Source organism: Girardinichthys multiradiatus, chromosome 9 (assembly GCF_021462225.1).
Source record: "Girardinichthys multiradiatus isolate DD_20200921_A chromosome 9, DD_fGirMul_XY1, whole genome shotgun sequence".
Lineage (NCBI taxonomy): Eukaryota > Metazoa > Chordata > Actinopteri > Cyprinodontiformes > Goodeidae > Girardinichthys > Girardinichthys multiradiatus.
Window position 1 is genome coordinate 25,078,584 of NC_061802.1, and position 23,861 is coordinate 25,102,444.

At 39.1% G+C, this 23,861-nt stretch overlaps 1 protein-coding gene across 1 annotated transcript in view; it reads right to left on the minus strand.

Moving 5' to 3' along the window:
• fbn2b (fibrillin 2b) overlaps window positions 1-23,861 on the minus strand; it is a 98,673-nt gene that overhangs the window by 57,261 nt on the left and 17,551 nt on the right. The window contains exons 5-7 of the mRNA XM_047374437.1: window positions 15,480-15,575; window positions 14,672-14,767; window positions 1,046-1,243 (exon numbers count right to left, since the gene is read on the minus strand). Of these exons, the coding sequence (XP_047230393.1) occupies window positions 1,046-1,243; window positions 14,672-14,767; window positions 15,480-15,575 (390 nt within the window). The remainder of the gene's footprint in view (window positions 1-1,045; window positions 1,244-14,671; window positions 14,768-15,479; window positions 15,576-23,861) is intronic.

Consider the following 23,861-nt stretch of genomic DNA (forward strand, 5'->3'; position numbering starts at 1 on the left):
ATATTATTTTAATCTTATACTTTAGTCTGGTTAGGGCCATGGTTTATTGGAGAGACATTCCACGTCTCTAGTCTGCAGATGTTTCTTTTCCTGTCTATGGACAACAGAGGATCAGACAATGGAGTAACTGAAACAATGAGTCTTTATACTGGGGAGTTTGATTACTGAATGATACACAGGTGAGTAAATGAACAGATGAGGAACAGCTGTGATAGACTAGGAAGGTGAAACCACTGAAATCCAAGATGCTACAAACAAACCAAGATTACCAAACTAAACTCAAACGTTTACAGATAATGACAATGTAGGAAATACTGTGTATACAAAGCTCCTTTAAAGGTGTACTGGGTAAGAAAAGTGAAATAAAAAGGGAAATTCCCCCAGGATGTTTAAACACATTGCATCTCTGGTGTCCTGTGTGGGAATCCACGTATTTAAAGGTCCTGCCTGCTACATGCTACCTTTACTCTGGAATTGGGGTTTTATGCTTAAAACTTTGGAGTCTCCAAGCCCAAACAGCTATAACATAAATGAGGTGATGTCACTTTTACTTTACAAAACCATGTTCATTGTCTAACTATCACTCCTAGTTGCCTAACAAAATAAATGAGCTGAGCTGTAAAGTAAAGGGAGATGCCACTGAACAACTAGGAATCATTTCTGTTTATGTGAGATTATATGTCATTATATACCAGCAAGTAAGCACTGAATTTGATTTGCTAAAAGGAGGAAAAAAATCTTCACTTTAAAAACCCAGCTGGGAGTTGTAGCATGTACACATAGTCCTGAAGCCTGTTAACAGCAATGTGAGAGTTAAACAGGAAATCACAGGTCGGTATCTGGCCTGTGATTTCCCACCAGCGTTGTTGATGCTAGCTCGAAGATGTTAGGCAGCAGGAATTTCAGCTAAAGTGATGATGGATAAAGTTATAGTTATAATGTTTATTCTGGTGGCAGTGTGCAGTCGTGTTTGTGCTTTTCACCATCTTGTTGACAGGAGGTTAAAAATAAAGATTTGTCAAGCATGTAATCATGAAGATCTGACCTTGGCAGGCTCCGGTGCGGATGTTGGGGATAAAGCCTCGCCTGCAGGGGTGCGGCTGAGCGGGACACTGCTCACAGGGGTGGCCCCATGCGCGGCCAATTGTGGCGCAGCAAAGAGTTTTAGTGCAGACGATTCCACTGAGCTGGCCCTGGCACATCTGGTTGCTCACCTGGGTGAAACATGGTCCTGTCCTGTAGTCTGCGGTCAGAGAGGGACATGAAATCAGTGTTGGTCAATTGTTGATTTATTACAGCTTAATTTACATATCCACATCTGGTATTTTTTAAACAGAACCTGATTTTAAAATTGTGCAAGAAACAGATTTTCCTATAATCTGGATAACTCTTTCTTTTTTTCAGGTTCTTGTTTTTCAAGTTTTTTTTAAGTTTTTCCAAGTGCTTAAGTACGTGTTAAAGGACTTAAGCAGAACAGTAAGAGCTGGTAGCCACATTGCAGATAGTGTCAAACATGTGATTTTAGACCTCATCGTATAGAAAAATGCTCGGAACTGCAAATCAGATCTTTAATGTTTCTTTTAGCAGTAAAGAAGCAATAGGGTTGGAATAACTATCTATCATCCGTGCCTGGAAAAAACTATTACCTCGGACATATTTCATGTTAATTCATAAGTCAACAAAAATCAACAAGAACCTCCCCCACCCTGTTCTAAAGTTAGAATGACAATTTAGAAAGTCAGAGACCTTGAACCACCCCCGGTTTAAAAATTTTAACATGGCTACCATATACAATAACAGTGTTGATAGCTTCAATAAAAAATATATTATTTGCACTGTTGTTTAATTTTATTTGCTGATGAAGGATATTGTGCAATAATGAACATTTTGAACAACACAAATGAATGTATCCTATTACATCAAAAACACATGGAACAGTACAGATTTAATCAATGAACATGATTCTTCAGTTATTAAATGCATAAAAGGAAGAAGGATTTGCAAATATGCTATTAACAGACAGATGGTATGACCACCAAACACATGCTATTTGTGATGGCCTAGTGGTTAAAGAGCGGGGTGTTTGTGTCCTGGGAAGGCTGTAAGTTCCCTGGTTCGAAACACAGACTGCCACTCTGGGTTCCTGAGCAAGACCTTTAGGCCCCAGAATGCTCCCCAGGTGCTGCACAGCAGCCCACCGCTCCCTAAGGGATGGGTTAAATGCAGAGGACAAATTTAATTGGAATGTACAAGTTGTAATGACAAATAAGGATGGTTATAGATTATTATGCTACTCCAAAAAATTTAGCATTCTGAGGTAATGAATCACAGCATTAATATTAGCATAAAACGTGCTGTTCTTTTCAGTCCTTATGTTAGCAGCCACCTACTGACAGCAGAGTGATGCTACAAATAACAGTTCTTTATTTTCAATATTTCTTCTTCTTCTTTTGAATATTACAGGAAATGTTAAAGTTTATGCGATTATTTATTGAACTCTCATTTTTGTACATGACAAAAATCAATTCAACCGGTGGTGTGTACGCTCTTGAGAGTCACTGTAGGTTTTTTTTTTATGAATTATGAGCATAAATGGTGATAAATTGCTCAAATCTCAGGTATATAATTTTCCAGTTATTTTGGTTCTGATCTCTGTTTGAACCAGTAAACGTTTGAAATACGACAAATTCCTCAAAAACTAACAATAACTAAGCAATCACCTCCTGGTTGGTAATATGACATGGAGGCACATAACCGCAATTCCTTGCAGCAGACTAACAGCAAAAAACTAGCTACTTTCAGTTGTCAGTTGTCAAAAGGGACACAAAATTCAATTCAGTTTTATTTATATAGCGCCAATTCACAACACATGTTGTCTCAAGGCACTTCACAACAGTCAGGTACATACATTCCAATTAATCCTAACCATTGAACAGTGCAGTCGGAGTTAGCTTTGACATGTGGTTGGTATTAAATTTCCTCTAATAGGGCCCTCTGTTTCATAGCTACCTTGTTCAGTTATGAATTGACCATAACCAGAAAGGTACAAAATGTCAACGAGGTGAAATGAACAGCACCCTTCAAATAAACCATTCAATTTGATTTAACCTCTGAACATACTCCGTGTACTTCTGTCTACTACTGTCTACTACTTTCCAATGCAACATACAGTCAGTCTTGTGTTCATCAGTAACACAAATGTTTTACTGACATCAAGCAAGTTTGTGAATCTCCTCACCTTATTCAGCAAGGTAAAACATATTCAGTTCCTTTCTTTGCAGCAGACTCTGCATAATAGCACACACAAAGAACAAAGAGCCTGATCTACCAAAATTCCATATAAGGAGCACCAAATTACTTGTGCAAACAAAAAAAGTGCAAGTGCAATTAGTAGGTGTGTTATGGGTGATCTACTTAAACTGATAACCGGTGTAAAAGTGGTGTGAACCACCCTATTTAAATATGGATTTTGCATGTGCTACTGGCTGTCACCATGGAGAGTTTGGACACATTCAGGCATGTACACAGACAGACCACTAGTGGTGCTCAAGCACCTGCCCTTTTGCCCTGGATGAAAAAGTGCTTTTTTTGCCTGAGCCTAATATCTTTCCTTATTCTTCAATATTTAAAAATAAAAATCAAGTTTGCACGTGTTTTTAAACACACAAACCTGTAGTAACAAAAAGTGTGTGTAACTCCAGGATCACCTCCCCTTTTTGAAACTATGTTGCTTGTCAGTGAAACGTTCTAAATCATGTTAAATGCACTTAAAAGTCAAACATAACCACCTCATGCTGAACCCATTTCAGCTACAACCGTATTCATCCTTACAAATCACACATGGCTTAATGATGTCTTTCCCTTGTGGGAGAAGGCCTTATTAAATTCTCCAGTGTGGCGCCAAACTTAATATAGCCTTCATTTAAAAAACTGGATTGTTAGATTGTCACAGTGGAGATGAAAGGTACACTGTATGGTTGGCTAGCCAAGGCTGCAAAAGCCTACTCAGCTCTGATGGGCAGAATGAGATAGAAAGATAGCACTCAGCAGCGATGTCTGATGGGAATTGTTTGCTAGACTTATTGCCCTCATTAGTTCCTTCTGGATATGAAAGAGGTCACTGAAAATGAGGCAAAGAGCAAGGAAGGCCAAAAGACTAAGGAGGATTAGAGAAGAAAGTAGGTCAAACCAAGCATGCAGAAAGCAGGCTCAAGCCAGTTCTCCTTCCCATCCATCTGTCTTCATTTCTGTCCACCTTAGGTCTTCCTGTTTGCCTTTTGACCCTCTGCTTCTCTGTCTGTCAGCTGCTCTTTGATCTTTCATGTGAGCTGCTTGGCACCATGGAAAGCAGATTTGGGATTTAGTTTTATATTTTCAGTTATTCCGAAAGTGTTTTTTCTAACCCTGCGTTTATCATCTGATCATTTAGAGAAACTCAACAAATGCTAAAAGTCAGAAGATTCCCTAATAGACACAGGACAGTTATTGACATCAAAATATAAACAAGGTTGTAAAATGTTCATTCATACTATTATTACAGCCTTTTAATGAGATGCCAGTGAAAGTGGCAGCGAAAGTGTCGGAGTGACTGTATTACTCTGTAATTCTTACCGTCTTCGACGGTAAAAATCACAGAGTAATACAGAGCTGACCTTAACCACCTGTTGCTGTGCATTTCACATTTCTACCCTTTACCCTCACTCTCAAGAAAGATCAAGTTGGCTGTTTTGAAATTTTTCCTCGTGCAAAAAACACAGTCATGGGATGAAACATGACGAGCACAACCAGTCACTCATTAATGTAAAGCTGTTGTGAAACAACACTTGGAAAGCTACCAGTGCACTGTCAGTAAAGCAGTTGACTGCAGGCTGGCTGCCTGAACAGATAGTTGGAATAATTAACCAGCTTATATCAGCTTCTTATACCACTAATTACATTTTATAAAGAGCAGAACACCAAAAAGGGTACAATAATCTGCACAACAGGTATGTTTACTTCAAAACTAACAATAAAGTGTTACTTAAGCAGATGTTAATTCTATATTTTTGCTTAAGACTATGTAGGAAAATCAAAACAACAACAAATACGTGTGTCTAGATAAAATTAATATAACTGTAACAGTCCATATGCTATATTTGCAGAGATAGGAATAAATCCTGCCTTTTTGTTTTAGATTAAAATATTATCATGTTAACTTTAATGAAAAAAGGTTTTGTGTAAATACTTTGATGCTTATCATTATTATACAGTAAGATATTACTGGGCATGGTCCATGCCTAGTACCTAAAGGAACTCAAGTTAAAAAGATTACATTAAAAATCAGTAAATGTATCAGCACATTCAATTCAATTCAGTTTTAAGGGTTTTGAATGGTATAGGGTTGTTGGGGAGGTTAGATTAAACTACTGAGCATTAGAGTTTGGCCATTTTAGAATGGTCTATATGTAAGGGTACTAAGTAAAATAATAAACTGATAAAATTTGTCCATCTAGAGCCCACTGGTGGCCATACTAAAAACCACAAGGACTGGGGGTACCTCTCTCTGTCAGACTGATTATAACATGTGATTTAACATTTGCCGTTACTGGATTTACATTTTGATATATTCAAACACCATTTAAACTGTATTTTGTAAAGTAGTCATGGTTTTTTTAAATTACCAATGCTTTAGCTCATGAAAACACACTGAAAACCATAACCTTGGTATTTTTAATTATTCATACAGGTCTGACACATAGAGAGGAATATATTGCATAAATGAGTTATATGCTGCTGCTATTGAAATTAAGAAATGGGGATTTATTTAAACAAAGAACCAAAAATAACAATTCTAGCTCTTGCAGTCTTGAAGAGAGCTCCCCTCCAATCATGAACAGCAACACAAATTCCCACACTACAGCCAAGTTCAGCTGCGTATGCAACTGTGCTAAATTAAACATGTATTCACGTACTTTCTCAGACATTAAGCGCTGGGGCCTAATGTGAACCCAAGTATGCACATACTTTGGTATGATATGTATTTCTGAGCTACAAGGGGAGTAAAAGTTAAGAGCACCAACCACAGCTCAAAAGAAGACCTTTCTGTCCTGCAGTCTCCCATTAAATGATAATGTAAAACCCAAATTAACTATTTTATTTATTTCTGCATGGACGTGAGTGTGAGTGGTGGGGTGGGGTGAGGGGGGGGGGGGGGGGTTAATGGACTGAGACTGTTGTCTCCGTCCGTCCAGCTGACAACACCTGGAAGTTCGGATCGTAGAGCAAATCAAACTGCTTCCCAGTGTGGTCCGACTTAAGGAAGTATTCTCACCCTTAAGTGTTTAAAATGCATTACAGCTTTACAGCTTTAAAGCATGAGCGCTTATGAATAAATGTGGCATAGAGTGATGTCCCCAATTTACTGAAAATAAATCAGTCCGGTATGACAAAGTTTTCATGTTCAAGCAAACAACATATTACTCTTTGCTCTGAGGAGAAAGGAGGTAATATTTAATCCTGTCCAGAGCTGAAGCTTTTTCCCATCAGCTGTGTCCAGCTTTAGGATCACAGCTGATGAAACTGGGTACTGACCTGAGCTGTGGGAAGGAAAAAACTGGAAGAGAAATGGCACAAGTGGAGAAGAAAAATGAATCTCATTTCAAACTCTTTAATAACTGTGGGGGTATTTAGAAACATTGGAGGGGTAGAGTGGTCTGGGAAGATAAGAGACATCAAATATGACATTCTAACATATAAAACTATGTTACTATCGTTTGTGCATACTTTCTTATGACCCAAATTCAATGGGTCAGAAATAAGGAGAGAAAAATACCATGTGTAAAAGCCCCTGGGTGTGTTTTGTGTGTGTGTGTATTATATGGGCCGGATGTCCTTCTCAGACTTTACACAGCTGGAGGATTTGCTTTGAGCCTGAACGTCACACTGTTTCTAAATTATCTCATTACTCTGAGTGCATGCATGTCTTCAGTAAAATCTGACTGCAGCCTTTTGCTTGTGCCTCTCTACTCATGTGGCTATGTATAAATGATTCAAATATGTTTGTTTATGTGTGAGTGTGTGTGTATGTGTGTGTGAGTCTAGGATGTTTATCTCCATCTTTGCCAACCATGACGGGCCCTCTTAGTCCTATCAGTGCCATTATCAACAGGCTTGAGATCACTCTTCCTTTAGCTGTAATCACTCCTAAAAGAGTCCACTCCTTTATTTCTTTTCAAACGCAGTCGGTCAAACGTGACTAAATGTGCTCCACATCGCAAACATAAACACACACACACAGAGGGAAAAAACTGTGGGAGAAACCCAACAAAGATTGTAGATTAGAAGGCCTCCTGAATGGAGCTAACTGCTGAAAAGATTGCATAGTTCACACATCAAACTTTGGTGTATCAGTACGCAAAGATACTACATCACATTGAAAGGCTCCACTTCCTTTTTTATTGTTTCTGTACCTCATCCATTGTGCTACAAAGTTGAGCTTGACATCTAAAGTTATTTTAGTCTGTTTTGGGAAACTTTACCCAACACTCCTCAGGAGAACAATAAAGCAGACCAAACTAGATGCAGACACCGCAAGGCAATGGGGGCCATTGGGCTCCACTATCCATCAACACCAGTCACTCAGGCGAGGTTTTACATATTCCAACAAACAGAGAGAAAGGTTTTTATTGTACTTTTTCAACTGAAGCAAGAGAAAATTTGCAAATTCTCGAGCCAAGATAGCTAGAAGCTCACAGCAACGTCCTCATTCTGAGTTACAGCATGTCAATAATCCAGAATCACTTAACATGGCCTAGTACAGATGAACAGGTTTCAAAATGTTTTATTTTCTAGAATAGATCTTAAAAGTCCATGTTTGCAGACAATTATCAATCCATCCTTCCGTGCATTGTCTTCTACATAAGCAAAGTCAGGTAGCTCGTGTAAAGGTTTTAGGAGGGAAACCCAGACTAGATCCAGTACATCCCATCATACAGCAGCGCTCTTTAGCTTATTCAGGTTGATCCGCTGGCATTCCAAGCTCAGAAGGAATAGATGTTTTAGCCGATAGAAAAAAAACACCTCTTGCAGTTGTAGGTAATGGTTGGTTAAAGCCATTTTTTCATCAAACATTTGTACTAGCTCTTAATAGATGTTAATGACAGCAAAAACTACACAAAAGCTTACATAACCTAGTTCTTGATACCATGCATTGCCCCTATAATATCAATGATAGCTTGAAGCCTTTTGTGGTGGTGGCGGATGAGAAAATATGTTTTATTAAATGCTTAAGGTGCTCATGCTTCTTGGAAAATAGCCTCCACTCCCTGTAAATTATGGGGCTGTCTTGCATGAACTGCATATTTGAGATCTCTCAAGTGGCTCAAAGAAATTGGGGTCAGGAGACTGATATGCTCATCCTAGAAGCTTCCCTTTTTTCCTCGTACTCGTACTTGTCGTCTTCCGCTTTATCCGGGACCGGGTCGCGGGGGCAGCAGACTCAGCAGAGATGCCCAGACGTCCCTCTCCCCAGACACCTCCAGCTCCTCCGGGGAGAGCCCAAGGCGTTCCCAGGCCAGCCGAGAGACATAGTCCCTCCAGCATGTCCTGGGCCGTCCCCTGGCCTCCTCCCGGTGGGACATGCCTGGAACACCTCCCGAGGAAGGCGTCCAGGAGGCATCCGATATAGATGCCCGAGCCACCTCAACTGGCTCCTCCCAATGTGGAGGAGCAGCGGCTCTACTCCAAGCCCCTCCCGGATCGCCGAGCTCCTCACCCTATCTCTAAGGGAGTGCCCGGCCACCCTACGGAGGAAGCTCATTTCAGCCGCTTGTATCCGGGATCTCGTTCTTTCGGTCATGACCCAAAGTTCATGGCCATAGGTGAGGGTAGGAACGTAGACCGACCAGTAAACCGAGAGCTTCGCTTTTCGGCTCAACTCTCTCTTCACCACAACGGATCGGCACAGCGCCCCCATTACTGTGGCAGCCGCACCGATCTGTCTGTCGATCTCCCGCTCCATTCTTCCCTCACTCGTAAACAAGACCCCCAGATACTTAAACTCCTCCACTTGAGGCAGGAACTCCCCTCCAACCTGAAGAGGACAAGCTACCCTTTTCCGGTCGAGAACCATGGCCTTGGAGGAGCTGATTTTCATCCCTGCCGCTTCACACTTGGCTGCGAACCGCCCCAGTTTGTGCTGTAGGTCTTGGCTAGACTTGGCCGCGACAGGCACCACAGACCTTACGGCCACAGCTACGGGCAGCAGCATCGACAATAGATGCGGAAAACATGGTCCACTCGGACTCTATGTCTCCAACATCCCTCAGAATCTGGTCAAAGCTCTCCCGGAGGTGAGAGTTGAATACATCCCTGGCCAAGGGGTCCGCCAGACGTTCCCAGCAGACTCTCACTATGCGCTTGAGCCTGCCAAGTCTGTCCGGCTTTCCCCTCCCCCAGCGGATCCAACTCACCACCAGGTGGTGATCAGTGGACAGCTCAGCCCCTCTCTTCACCCGAGTGTCCAAAACATGCGGCCGAAGGTCTGATGATACGACAACAAAGTCGATCATTGACCTCCTGCCTAGGGTGTCCTGGTGCCAAGTGCGCTGATGGACACCCTTATGCTTGAACAATCCGTGACTAGCACAGAAGTCCAATAACAAAACACCGCTCGGATTCAGATCGGGGAGGCCATTCCTCCTGATCACGCCTCTCCAGGTGTCACTGTCGTTTCCCACGTGGCCGTTGGAAACCCTTTTTTCCACTGTAGCTAATTGCTTCAATTTTGTCTTTGTGGTTTAGATCTTTGTCAAGCAGAAACGTAAAAGTATGTCCCATGCACGGCTTCCAAGCTGAGTGCAAACTGGCCTCCAGTATTTTCTGTTAAGTTGCTGCATTCATCTTGCCATGAATTTTGACAAAATTCCTGTGAATTTGTGGGCCACACCATCAACAATCCACCTCCGTGTTTCACAGAAGGAATGCTGCCCTTTTTACCATATCTGTTGCTGATTCCTGTTCAAATGTAGCATTTATGGTTGTGGTCACAAAGTTAAACTTTACTCCGATCAAGTTTTGAGGCTTGTGTCTGTGAAGTGTGGCATATTGTAAGCAGGCTGACCTTTAGTCCCTCCCACCCATTCCACAGTGTAGCAATCCTGGCCAGCTTTTTTATTTTATCCGGAGTCAAAACACAACTTCCAACACTTACACTATCCCAAAGAACGTGGGATGAAACGGATTGCTGCAGTTTAAACTACTCCAATGGTAACATTATTTATTTTCAGCCAGAATGGACAAAAAACGATCAGCTCAATTCCACAGACAGTATTGTTTATGCATGATATGGTGTGAAAATGTGAAGAGTTGTAACTGTTGGGTAATAAAATGTTTTATTAGATGTTGCAACTGGATGGAAACTAATGGAACACAGACGTCCATTCTGATGGGAACAAGAAGCGAGCAGCGCGAGAGTGAAGCAATTGGGATGAGGATTTACATCTCCGTACCTAAATCCTAAATCCTTTGTCACTTTTCACCATCATCTGGTTACCCTTGCTTGTTTTTCCATGTCTGTTTTTTCTCATGCTGGTTCCCAGTACTCCAGTTACTTTATCCATGATTCTGTAAGTCATGTTATTATTAAATTTACCTTCTGTCCTCTATGCATTTGGGTCCCTATTTCAACAACTATGACACTTCAACCTACTATGTTTCATTTGATAAAATCAGAAGAGTAATAATCACAGAATGAACATTTTAAGAATTACTTTTCAATTTGCATATTGGCTGGACAGAAAAAACTGTATTGGTCAATCTCTAGTGGTAAAGGAAATATTGGACAATTTCTAAAATTCACAACAGTCAGTGAGTCCTTTAGGAGGTTTTAGTTAAAACCAAAAACACAGACCACCATAAAGTTCTTAGAAATGTTCCAACCACCTTAGAAACTGTCACAGTTTCAATGCATGCATGCATGTTGCAAAACAAATCGCACATATATTGAGCAAACATGGCGACTGCAGAGATGGTGGGATTTTTTTTTTTTTCAAATCATATTTCTCGCATAGTCAGCAGGAACCACAAATAACTGGCTCACACACTTTCCACACGCTCTAAGGGTTCCTATGATTCACCCACACCCATTTCACCCTCACTAGTCGACTTTCACTGCCTTCATAATCAGAGCCCATCAGCAAATCTTCCCACTGAATCACGCAGTAAATCTAATGACGCGGCCTGACTTACACAAACTTTAAAACCACAATAGACAGACAGAGCTCCGAAGGAAACTTTGTGATGGCGAAATGTTTTCAGTTCAAATGCTGGGTTAAAGGTTAGAAGGTTATGTTAAGGTAAAGGTGTAGTGATAAATATGAAACCCCCTAAGAATTATTATGTTTGGCAAATCTAGCCAGTCACCCTCTTTTTATGATGAACATTTGATAGGAAACAGAGACAAATAGATTTATATGCATTCTCCTTAGAGCAACCCAAAAGTGCTTTGGTCACGCTGCTCCTCCAGCATAAGGAGCAATTCTGGTCCCCTCTTTCAGGCTTTGTATACACAGCTGGGGAATCCATTTTCATTCTAACCCTCCTCCCCCGTCTCTCCTTGTTCCACATCTCATGAGGAAACGTCCTCAACAAGTCCACAAAGAAACTCTACTTTATCTGTCCTGTGGGGATGTCGTGTAGCAGGGGGGTATTTATTAGCGGGTATTTTGAGGGCTTTTACACCTTAAAATATTATATTTTCCAAGAAAACTAGCCCCAAAAGTTTTGAAAGTGATGATGTCTAACATGAGGGTTAGAAAATTTTATGAAGTGGTAGCAAAAGCAAGGTTTATAGGGATGAAGGCAAAAAAGCAGTGCAGAACAGCAGGTTTCTGTGTGTGAAACTAAACAGGCTTGAGGCTATTTTTAAACTGATAAACTAGACATTCACATCTGTAGAGAGGAAATGGAAGATGTGTGAAAAAATAAAGATGAAATGGGAGCCCTTGTGGACTTACAGCATGTACCAGCAGGGTAAAGGCATAAACAGAAAACTGGGAGATCAGGATCATGACAGTGATGCTTTACCTCCGCCGAGATGGCTTGAAATAAAACACTACAATCTTCGGGAACATTTTTAACTACCACTCAACAATCCACTTTCTACCGCACACATACCAACGACTAACAGTTCAAAACACAGAAGATAAAACACCCACTGTCTGACTGAGCGGACTCTATGAAGTTATCTGCAATTACCTGAGAGAGCTGAGCGTGGCCGCCTCTCTGGACTCAAAGGAAGAGGGCAACATCAGAACCTTTAAAGACTGATATCTTTCTTTAAAGAAGGGTGTTGTCCCAAGAAAGGGTCACTCCACCTTCAAACATGCCACCAATCTGACTGCTTGGTGTCTTCGACACATGGAAAGTTTTTGGTGTAATCAATTTGTACTTGGAAGCAGGAATTTCCAAATATTAACTTGAAAAATTCAAGCAAACATCCGATAAAGTCTGCATTCCAACTTGAAAGATGGAGGTTCAAAAACCCTCTTGATATCAATATATAATAGGGTTGCCATATATACAAAGTGTAGAGAAAGTTGAAATGAAAGAGAGAGCTGCCAACCTTTGAATAAATCTTGGAGAGACATGGGGATTGTGGGGTCAGTACAAAAAGACATTGGGTGCTACTAATGCTTATTTATCTTTAAGAAACAACTAGACAATGGACAATTTTTGCTTATGTCTCTAAATGTTATTGTCCCTGGAAAATAGTTCCAAACTTTGACAACAACTCTGTATAAAAATATAAAGATGCTGCAGCTACTGAGAATAACTTGAACTCTAAGATGTTTAAATGAATGCAAAACCCTGATTTGTGTCAGGATCTGCTATTTTGGTTTTTGTGCTTGTTTACTTGTGACTGTTTTGTATATTCTGTCCCTTTGGTTTATTTACTACGTTTCATTATTTCCTCTATTTTCCCGTGTTCTCCTTTCCCCTTCTCTGTGCCCTACTAGTTCCTCCCCTAGGCCTTAGATCCCCTTCAGTTATTATTTACTCAGTGTTTGTTTCCCTTTATATTTGTAGTTCTTCCCAGCCTTGTCCCTAGTTTAGTTCCCCGTGTTAGTCTCTATTGTTTCAGTTCCTTCTGACAGATTAGCTTTTAGTTATTTGTTTGCCGCTATACTTAGTTCCACTTATTGTTTACGTTTTGGTTTGCATTTATTCTAAGTCATCACTTTCTCTGCTTCCCTCCCAGTTAGTTCAATCAGTATTTGTTTGGGTTTGTTTACTTTTTCAGTTAGAGTTTCCTTTATGGTTTCTTTGTTAGTTCTTATTTTCCAGTTTTTTATATCTTAGATTGTTATAGTTTTCTTAGATCTGTTTCTCTGAGTTTGTTATTTAGTCCCTTCTCCCATGGTTTAGTTTTGTAATCAGTTCACCTGTTCCTCAGCCTCCCTGCATACGCGGTCCACACTTGTCTCTAATTCCTGCTGATTGCCATGCCTCTCATTCCTTTGTTACACATTCACTTCCCTCAGTTTAAAAGCTCAGTGTTTCTCATTAATGGTCACTGGTTCCTCCTGTTTACTACACCCCTGGTTGAGTTCTGCTGGTGCTATGTTTTCCCTCAGAAAACTCTTGTAAATTTTGGGCTCGACTCATGTAAGTTTTTGGGAAAACTATTTATGTAAAGCTTTTTGAAACCTTTTTTGATTGTGTTTTGATTTTTTGATCTGTCTTTTGGTCCCCTACACCCTCAGCTCTTCATCATTTGTTTCAAGCTGAGCTTTTTGTAATTTGGAGTGCAATTTGTCTAAGCACAGTGAGATGATGAGAAAAAAGGAAAAGCTTCGGAACACATAGTTCAATCAGCTGTATATTTGTGTACAAATGCATTTAGGCTTTGAATGCTTACCGGTCTGCGAAATGTAGTATTTGCCCCCCATTTGCAACACTTAAATGTTTTTTTAGATGATCAAGCAAATTTTAATAACAGACTTAGATTACCTGAGTAAATGCAAAAAGCAGTTTTCATATAGTTTCTGTATTTATTAATGGAAAAAACTATCCAAACCAACATAGCCTAGTGTGAAAAAGTAATTACCCCCTGAACTCATTACCCAGCAGGTCTGGCAGCAACCAAGTCCAGTTGAGGCTGGTGAAACTGAACCATAACAAATTATTTATTTACAGTTAATTTTTTATGTAATAAAAAACAAAATCATAATCTGAAAGCCATATTGATAGCTAAAATGGGTAAAGAATAAATGCCATTATTTCTTCCATGCAATAAATTTAAGGAAAGTATTTTTCTGCACATTTTTCCACATTGAAAGTTATTAGCCCGTCTGTTCTCAGTCTGAACATATAAGACAAAGATTGTTAGAACAAAGCACCATGTAATTTTTGTAAGCTTTGCTTTTTTTTCCACTAAAAGAAACAGCTCAATTACCAACAAAACCTACAGATGGGATCGAACAACCAAGTAAGAACGTAAAACTGTTTCACCACAATGGATGCCAGAAGCATTCGAGTTAAATCAGGAAACAAAAGATTGAAAACAGTAATGTTCTCAAATGTTTGTGTTCCTGTTTGGATTTCCAAGGACCTCAAGCATAACAGAGGTCAAAGGAAGCCCCTGTACAAAACCATAAAGCACAGTTAAAACATAAAAAGGAGAAGCTCTTACCTCTCTCACACTGAGGACCAGTGAAACCATAGACGCAGGCACATCTGTTGGGCCCGATGCAGCGCCCGCCGTTCTGGCAGCCGTTGTCACACACAGCTAGCAGAGGTGAGGGGTAAATTCAACATTAATTTCAAAAAGGCCAGGTGTAGTTTCTTCTCTATCCCAAAGACAAAGCTTTTGACAAATGTTGGACCAAATCAGTCATTGTATGATAAACATCAATGTGATGTCTTGAATTGTAATAAAACATTGCTACCATTTGACCTAAAATGTAATATAAATTCTTAAAGTTAATATAGAAAAAGAAACAAAAGTCAAATTAGTTTTTTTCTAAATCAAGAATATTATCTAAAGAGTATCACTAATATAGGAAAGGAAATGTAATAAAATTTACTACATTTAATTTATCTGCTCCTGCTGCTCCAGTTTCACGTCCCTGCGTTTTGCATACAGATCATGAATGAAAGTTTAAATTTACAAGATTACTGTATATTGTCTCGTTAGAATCAGGAAAATCTATCCAGCTGACAGCCAGATGATGCTATGGGTAATATATTTTATAAAATTTAACTTTTTAGCACAGCTGTAACAGTCTTCTTTATTTCTCCTTGTACATCCAGGTGATAAAGACAGAAGTAATATTCTCAAAAAATTATAATGATAAATGTTAATCCTTTCAAATAGCCCTCTACAACAATAACTAGTATTACTATAAAGTTAGAAGGACTGCTGTATGTTTCTTCAAAGCAGCTTGAAGCTTCAAGACAATGTGAATGCAGCGATGTGGCCCATGCAGAGCTGCACTCACGCTGTCCACAGTGGTTCCCGGTGTATCCCTTTGCACAGGAACAGGAGTCCTCCATGCAGCTACCTCCATTCATACACCGGATATTACAGGACTGAACTGTAAGGGAAAAAAGATACAAGTACAACCATAAATTAGACAAACGATCTTTACCATTTGTAAATATTTATGGCCCTTTACAGTTAAGATGTTTTTTGTCACTTTACATAAGATTCATTTAGAGGATTTAGGATGACATGTAGATCCATCAGGTCACAAAATCTAACAAAATAGAAGCTGACATTGCGTTAATACATATCTGTCTAACAATCAAAATGTATGAAGTCTTCGAAGGAGAATAACTGGAAACACCACTAATATCTAAACTTTTTTGTAACAAGAACCTACTCACTGAACACTGAAATACAGAAAATCTTATAATAATATGCTCCAACTTGACTTTAGAGTAAGTCAAGTTGTTGACTTACTCTAAATATATAAATATAAATTTCCTTTATATTTACTTAGTTAATTTTTTTTAATCCTCAGGGTACAACTAAAGGCTACTATTGGGCTACTATGACACCATAGGGCTAGGGGAAAGAAGGGAAACACTAGGAGCAATAGGAAAGTTAAAAAAGGAAAGAAAATGTGGAAATAAGTTTGAAAAAAAACACACACACAAGGCCTTTTCGACTGACAGACTGCTTTTAAAGCGTCTGACAATATAAACCTACAGGAGCAGCTCCTACGCAGGGTTAATATTCAATTCGGAGTTCCATATTATATTTTCTAAATCTTTTTTATTATTTCCTAAGTAATTCATGAGTCTTTTAAATATATACGTAAACATATACGTTTAAACATTCACTGTAACATATATCTGCTAAGCCAGCAAAAAGGAACATCTAGAGCGCTAAAAGATATAGAGCTGATTTTTAAGACCAATGCATCAAATATACTTATTTTTATCAGTGCCCAAAATTGATTTATTCTGTCCTTTTAACATCCATACACTTTTACTTTTCTTTCTTCCACCACGTTTCCCTATATTCTTTTACAGCTTTCATGCTCCATTTTCTGTATCTTAATCAAAGGTTCAACATTAATTTCCTCTCCTTCTATCTGCTTCCTGCACTCCAACCGTCTCCCAGTGTGTATCTTTTTTACTCTTCCACATTTCTGGCATGTAGATAGGAAATGATCAAGCTTCCTCCGTAGTGGAGTTTGCCCAATAAACATTTTTGGAGTTTGTACGCTTGCCAGCATGGAGGTATTTCAGTCACTGTAATCTGCTGCTTCCGTTTGATTGAACTCACTTCTCTGAGTAAAAGAGTGCGTACACTCTCAGCGAGCTTTTCATCGAGAATGATCTCTCCCTTTCTTACTGGAAACTCAGACTGTAAAGACTTTTTTTTATTTTTTTATTTTTTTCGCATGAGTCAAAGCACAACTAGCATGCTTCTAGGACATGTTGGAGCAAATGTAAGGCAGAACAATAGCCACAGCTTTCATTTGTTCCATGTACTTTATTCAGAGCATTTAGATGAAGTTCCAGGAAATGTTTTCATGTGAAAAACCTGGCAGCCTTTGTGTACAGACTTGGTTGGACCTACTTCTGTCTGGCAATGTATGAAGATGAATTAATGCAACAACTTTGGAACTCCAGAGAAGCATAACTTTATAGGTCAGCATGCTTATGTCTTTCTCACCCTATTTATTGTCCACTTTAACCTCAGACTGAGCATACTTTGTTTTCTGGTTTCATCCTTAGTTTTGTTTAAAACATCTGGCCAATGGTAATGTTCTTCATTTTTAACCAGACCGGAGAGCGAAACATGAATAACAATTGTGCTGAATGATTGCAGTTTTTTCTGTTGTGGAACAAACCATGAAGAAAACTGCTCTAGAGTGTGGCAGCTAAGACTTCTCCAAAGCAGAAAGCAATTTCAGCAAACCCCCCTGCACAAAAAACATGTTTTTAAATAGGTCAAGAACGTATGGTGAAATACTTTGACTGGGGGAAATGCAGTATTTCTGTCCAAACTAAACTCTCTGAACCCAGAAACCGAGAAGGATAAGAAGGAGGAAGAGACAAAGGAAGTGGCTGGAAAGATGCCTGTGTACAGCGACAGTACTGGACACTGCTGAGCATACAGTACATTGTAGAAGTATTCATACAACCTTAATTTATGTTACAACTGCAAACTTCAATTTATTTTATTGGAATTTTATGCGATGGACAAACAAAAGCAGTGCACAATTGTGGAGTGAAAGGAAAAAGATACATAGTTTTAATTCTTTTACAAATAAAACTCTAAAAAAAGAATGGCATGCATTTTTATTCAGCCCTCTTTACTCTGATACATGAAATAAAATTCACAGCAACCAGTTGCCTTTAGAAGACACCAATCAGTAAAAACAAATCCCCTAGTGTTTAATTTAATCTCAATATAAATCAAATTGTTCTTTGAAGAAAACATATCAGACATGTCGGGGATTTAAGTTGTGGAAAAGTTACATATGACAAGGACCTCCATATAACAGGCAGGGCAAAGAGAGGAGTCATCAAAGAAGCAGCCAAGAGGCCCATGGTAACTCTGGAGGAGATGCAGAGATCCACAGTTTAGGTGGGATGATGTGTTGACAGGACAAATACTATTTGTGAACTTCACTAATCTGGCCTTTTGTTAAAGATTGGCAGGAATAAGGCCGAAGTTGAAAGAAAATTATAAGCAGCCCTTTTTGGAGTTTGTTGTAAGCCATGCAGGTGACACAGCAAACATATGGAAGAAGATGCTCTGCTCAGATGGGACCAACATTGGAATATTTAGTTTACATGCAAAATGTTCTTTTCAAAACACAGATCTCACATCACACTCAACACACCATGAGACATGGTGGCAGCAGCATCATGCTGTGGGGTTCTCCCTTTTTTTTGGGAGGGACATGGAAACCAGGTCATGGTTCAATACAATTAAATTAAATTCAGTTTATTTATATAGCACCAATCACAACACACATTGTCTCAAGGCACTTAACAGTCAATTCAGTCAAATCATACAGATTCCAAGTCAAGTACATACATTCCAATTGATCCTAGTTATCAAACAATGTAGTCAAATTCAATTTATTTATTGATGGGAAGATGGATTGAGCTAAGTACAGGGTAATCCTGGAAGAGAACCTGTAACAGGATGCAAGGTCTACATACACCCTTTTTTTTTTACATCAAATCATATTTATGTGTTAGAACGTCCCAGTCAAAGTCCAGACCTAAATCCAGTGTTGATGTTCAATGTAACGATCCATCTATTGGAACTAAATGTTGCAATAGGTGGGTCAACAGACTCAGTACAGGTTCAGAAGGCTGAATACAAATGTACACCACACTTTTCAGATTTTCTTTCTAAAAAATATTCCTTCCACTTCATCATTATGAAGTACTTTGTGTTGGTCTATCATAAAATCCTATAAAACACATTTAAAATTCTGTTTGTAACATAACAAGACGTGTAAAGGTCCAGTGGGTATGTGTACTTTTATAAGGCGCTGTGTGTCCCAGACTTTAAGGTAAGTGAGTTTCTGTTAGCATTCTGTTGACACAATGAACCTCTGTGTTCTAGTACTGTTGTCGGTGAGCTAACATCTGGCTGTTTATTACGACAGGCCGAGAAACACAGGAAGCCCCGCCTTGTGAGGGAGAATGTGTGCCTGATGGAAAACCGAAGAGCTTTTTAAAGCGTGTGTTTTGTCCTGAATTTGCATAAGCCCCTGAGGACAGAGACAAGTAAGCCTCAGTCCCAACATAAATCTGAAACATGAGGTCAAAATGAGTCTTTCCATTCAAGAAAAAAACTCCACCTTGTTTCTGTGGCATTAATCCTGAACCGCACACATATCATCAGTTTTCCCTGAAATGGGAGCAATGTATTCACTTAAACTGTTTGCTGACCACATACCTAAAGGACTGAGCAATACTTTGTGGTCAAGAAGACTGTCCATGTTAAAGTGGCGTTGTTTCTAATTAAAAAGCTCCATTTCTGATTTTCCCAGGACTCACTGGTGCTCCCAGTCAATCACCAATGGAAGCCTGTCACTCTGAAGACATCTGTTTCTCGGCATTAGGACAAGAAGATCCCAGGTCAGGATTTTGTAATTATGGTTATTGGAAGACCATGCTATGAAGACAACCCGATATGATCCTGAGCACAGCTGGCCTATTCTGAAAGTGTTTATTAGAGGGGTGACTTACAGTGCGATCTGGGATGTGACATTGATTTCCCTCAAATTTGAGTCATGTACTTATAAAGCAGTTTTGGCTTTGCATAGAGTAAACTGTCCTATTTCAAGCCTGCCAGGTCTTCCGCAGAAAAGTGTTTTTTGTATTGTTCATTGGAAAACAGCACAGAATCCAAGAACAAAACAATGTTCACCAACATGTTGCCAGAGCCAAAGAAAGACAGAAATGTGCTGCTGATTTATTCCAACCTCTGCATTCCAGAGGCAAGATGCAAGACATAAATATGCCCTCAAAAGGCCTGCAAAAAAGGGTGCCAGAATTAGGCTGTGTAATTAAAGCAGAAGAAATTGGCATTTGGAAAAGAAGTCTACATAAAGCTGCAATTTGTTTCCAACTGCACTTAATTATCGTGTTGAATGGTGGACTTTCTCCAAATGGGAGTTTGCACCTTTTCTAGAGGACTACAGCTACGGTGAAAGTGCATCTTTAGTGATCATTTAAATGCTCTGAGATAAGGTCTTAGGAGCTTTTTTCTCAATATAATAGCTTGAACAGAAAGGTTTTTTTGTTGTTGTTTTTTTTTGTTTTTTTACAATATTTGGGATTAAAAATAAAGACAATGCTTATTTTGAGTGGTGGACGTGCAATTATAACATTGTCTATTTTCAGCAAATAGCACTACCACCATTGTGGGTACAATAGCCTGGCTTTAGTATTACAGGAGATTAAGTTCACTGACTTCAAATATATTCTAAGTCAGAAGCTTTGGTTCAAAGCTTTGGGGTTTTCCTACCAAACTGCTGTGAGTGCTGCAAGCACCAACAATACCTGCAGCATAGCACTGGTGCTGAAGCTGGCACCAACTTTACCAGCAAATAACTATTATTTTAGCATAATCTCTTAGCTCGGCTAGATTCTCTCATTTTAAACTATTTTGCTATTAGCCATGATGGATTTATGCGTAGGTCAAAGCTTTGCTGATACCCAAATTGTTTACAACTCTGTTCATGAAAACAGTATTATGTTAATATAAGCAGGTTGTTTAAAAAAACCCTGCTTGAAACCTTGAGTGTATTTCCAGTATAAATGCCAATTAGAAAGATGCACTGCAGGAGGATTCACAAACACCAATTATTGTTCAAAATAACACAAATAAAATAGAATGCTGATATTATAGTATCTGTTTGCAAAAAAAAAAGGTAATATGACGTGTATAGTTATAATCTCTCTGCAGTCATTAGCACAGAGATTTGCTTTCACCAGGAGCTGGGAGCTGACCTACAACACCAGCAACAAATCAAAATGTTGTGAGTGTTATGTTTAAAACCCAGTAGTTTGCTTTGTTTGTGATCTGTCTAAATTAGGACAAAAAAGTAGAAAACTATGCTTCAAAATTAATTAAATGTCAGATTGGTATAGGAATAACAGGAGCTCACTTTCTCTTATCCTCCAGCTGTTTATTTTGATGTCACTCGTTACAGCCGAACATTTTCTGCTGAATTTATTAACTTCCTTTCTGAATCGGTTCTAAAACACTGTTGCTCTTTTAATATTAACATGTGGTGTTAATTAATCCTGACCTAATTAATCCGCTGATTGTGAAGCATTAAAAACCATTCCTTGTTGTTTAAAACGGCATTAAAAATGAATATGTAAATATTAGGCCATCTGTTTACCAAAATAAATTGGTAAACAACACGATTGGTCTTTTTAAATGTCTTTTTTAAACAGTTGTTTCATATAACCAGATAAGAAGTAGCTATAGGATCATCAATCCATCCATCCATTGTCTTTACCCATTTATCAGAGCAGGAACAAGGAGACACATGCCTATCTCCAGTGGTCATTGGGCTAGAGGTGGGGTACACCCTGGATAGTTCCCTAGTCTGTTGCAGGGTAACACAGAGACATTCTGGACATTTTATCATGCATGCACACAGGTATTTCTAAGATACATTTTTTGAGACCGATTAACCTAATATGGATGTTTTTGGACAGGAAGCCCGAGTACTTGGAGAAACGAGTGATTCACAACCGGGACGTTCACTGCAAGGCAGCAGTGCATCCCTAAACAAACAGTCTTACTAAAAAAAAAACAAAGAGCATATATACTGGAAAGCAGGTGAGGTAACTGAAAATATGTAGCAGACAGTAAAATGTGGTGCTAGAAACAAAGGTAACTGAGAAACTTTCTAAAGACTATGACAAGGGGTACACAAACTTAAAGACAAAACATGACGCAAACCATAGCGTTCAGTTTATCAACAGAAAACCTAAACAAGAGTTTCCCCCCCTGTGTAAAACATCTAAATGCATAGTCTCTGCCGAAAGAGGGAGGTCACGTTTCTGCCACAGTTTAAACTTGGCAGTAGGGATGGGCAATTATCATACAATTTATTGTATTTTGATTTATCGTGAAAACAAACTCCATGTGATCACGCTTACATAGCCTTAAAACTAAATGTATTGCTGCCATTTTTTCTTTTACTATTTTATGTTCACTACTTCTTTCATGAAAGCAGCAAAATATATCAATATATATAATTTTTATATATGAATAAATGCAGTTATTGTCTATTTAGCCTTACAAATGCACATCATAACCAGCCTATTCCATAAATTGGTAAGTTGTTTTTTATTACTTTTTTTTGTTTGTTTTTCAACAGCAGCATTTGTATTCGTGGGGCTTTGATTGCAGGAATGTGCAATCCCCCCCATATTGCCAAGATAGACAACAATACATTTTTTATATATATATATATATTTTTTTTTTTTTTTTGTGGCACTAAAGGCCTTATTTTTCATAGGTAGACAGGAAAGAGGGCAAAGAGAGGGGGAGACAATTTGGCAAAGATCGCTGGGTACGGGACAGCTGCATCGCGGACTATAGCCTCTGCACATGGTCGTGCGCTTAACCCCTACAACACCAGCAGCGCATCCCAACAGCAATACATTTTGAATTACTTTTAGTCGTTATCACAATAAATACCATAAAATATATAAACTTTTTAGTGCGTATCACCCATCCTTACTTGGCTGGCAGCATCAAAACATGTTAATTAAGTCATGGCAAGACTGCGACATTCACAACTCTTGGAGTAAATTGGTGCATAGTGTGGAAAGGCTTTAGGAACTGCATAAACAACAGCTTAGATTATAGATATGATAGCTAGTTGTATTAGATTTGAGGGTATTGTGCTAGCTGAGTAGCTCTCAAACTGTTTCTGACCAACAACACAGCAGCAGAACATCAAACTTTATCTGCTATCTGCAAACAAATATAGACAAAATCCCTGCAGATGGAAGCCAAATAGGTGACCTATGTTTTCATTTTTGTAAGCAGTCATGCCCATAAAGGTCATGGCTTCACAGCTTTAGCCAAGTTACCTGTAATTCCTTTTTACCCCACCCCATCTTGCCCTTCTTTTGCTGTCTGTCTATCTATACGGCTGAAAAAAATCCTGTTTTACACTCCGGGGTCACAGCCAAAGGATTCTCTCATGAGTGTCGGTTTGAATTTGAGTGTATAAGTATGTCTATCTGTGCGTACAAATCCCAGTGAGTGAAAGTATGTGCTTTGCACACTTAGTGGAATGTGAGCATGAGTAAAAGGTCTGGCTGGGCCCAGGCGTGACTGATGAGCTGACAGTGGATGACTAAAGCTGTGAAGATGAACACACTGCACGCTGCACTCCCAAAGCAATTGTCTTCATCATGTCCAGTACATGGCTGTTTATACTGGAAACTGCAGTAATCTCATAAAGCTAAAGCGAATTTCCCACACCCTGTAAAAAACACTTTGAAGCACACGTCCTTAGTGGTCTGTAACTAAACCCAGAAGACAAAGCAGAAGCAGCCAGGTTTTCAGTTCCAGTTCTGACAAACCCAGTGACCTCCATGCTGTGGTGCAGATCTGACTTTACACATTGCTATTAAACTACTTTGAAGGGGACCTTTGCAGAGTAAGCTAAGTGTTAAAAAAGGTTGTTAGATTTGATTCATACACATAATCTGATGTGCCCTCGGTAAAGACGATTTAAAAGCTTTTTAAAAGCAAATTCATGCTTTACTGCAGCAGCATCATCTCACACAAAAAATGTTGAAAAGTCAAATGTTTTAATTTGAGTATATTTATTCAGAGAAGGAAAATCCTACATTAAGAA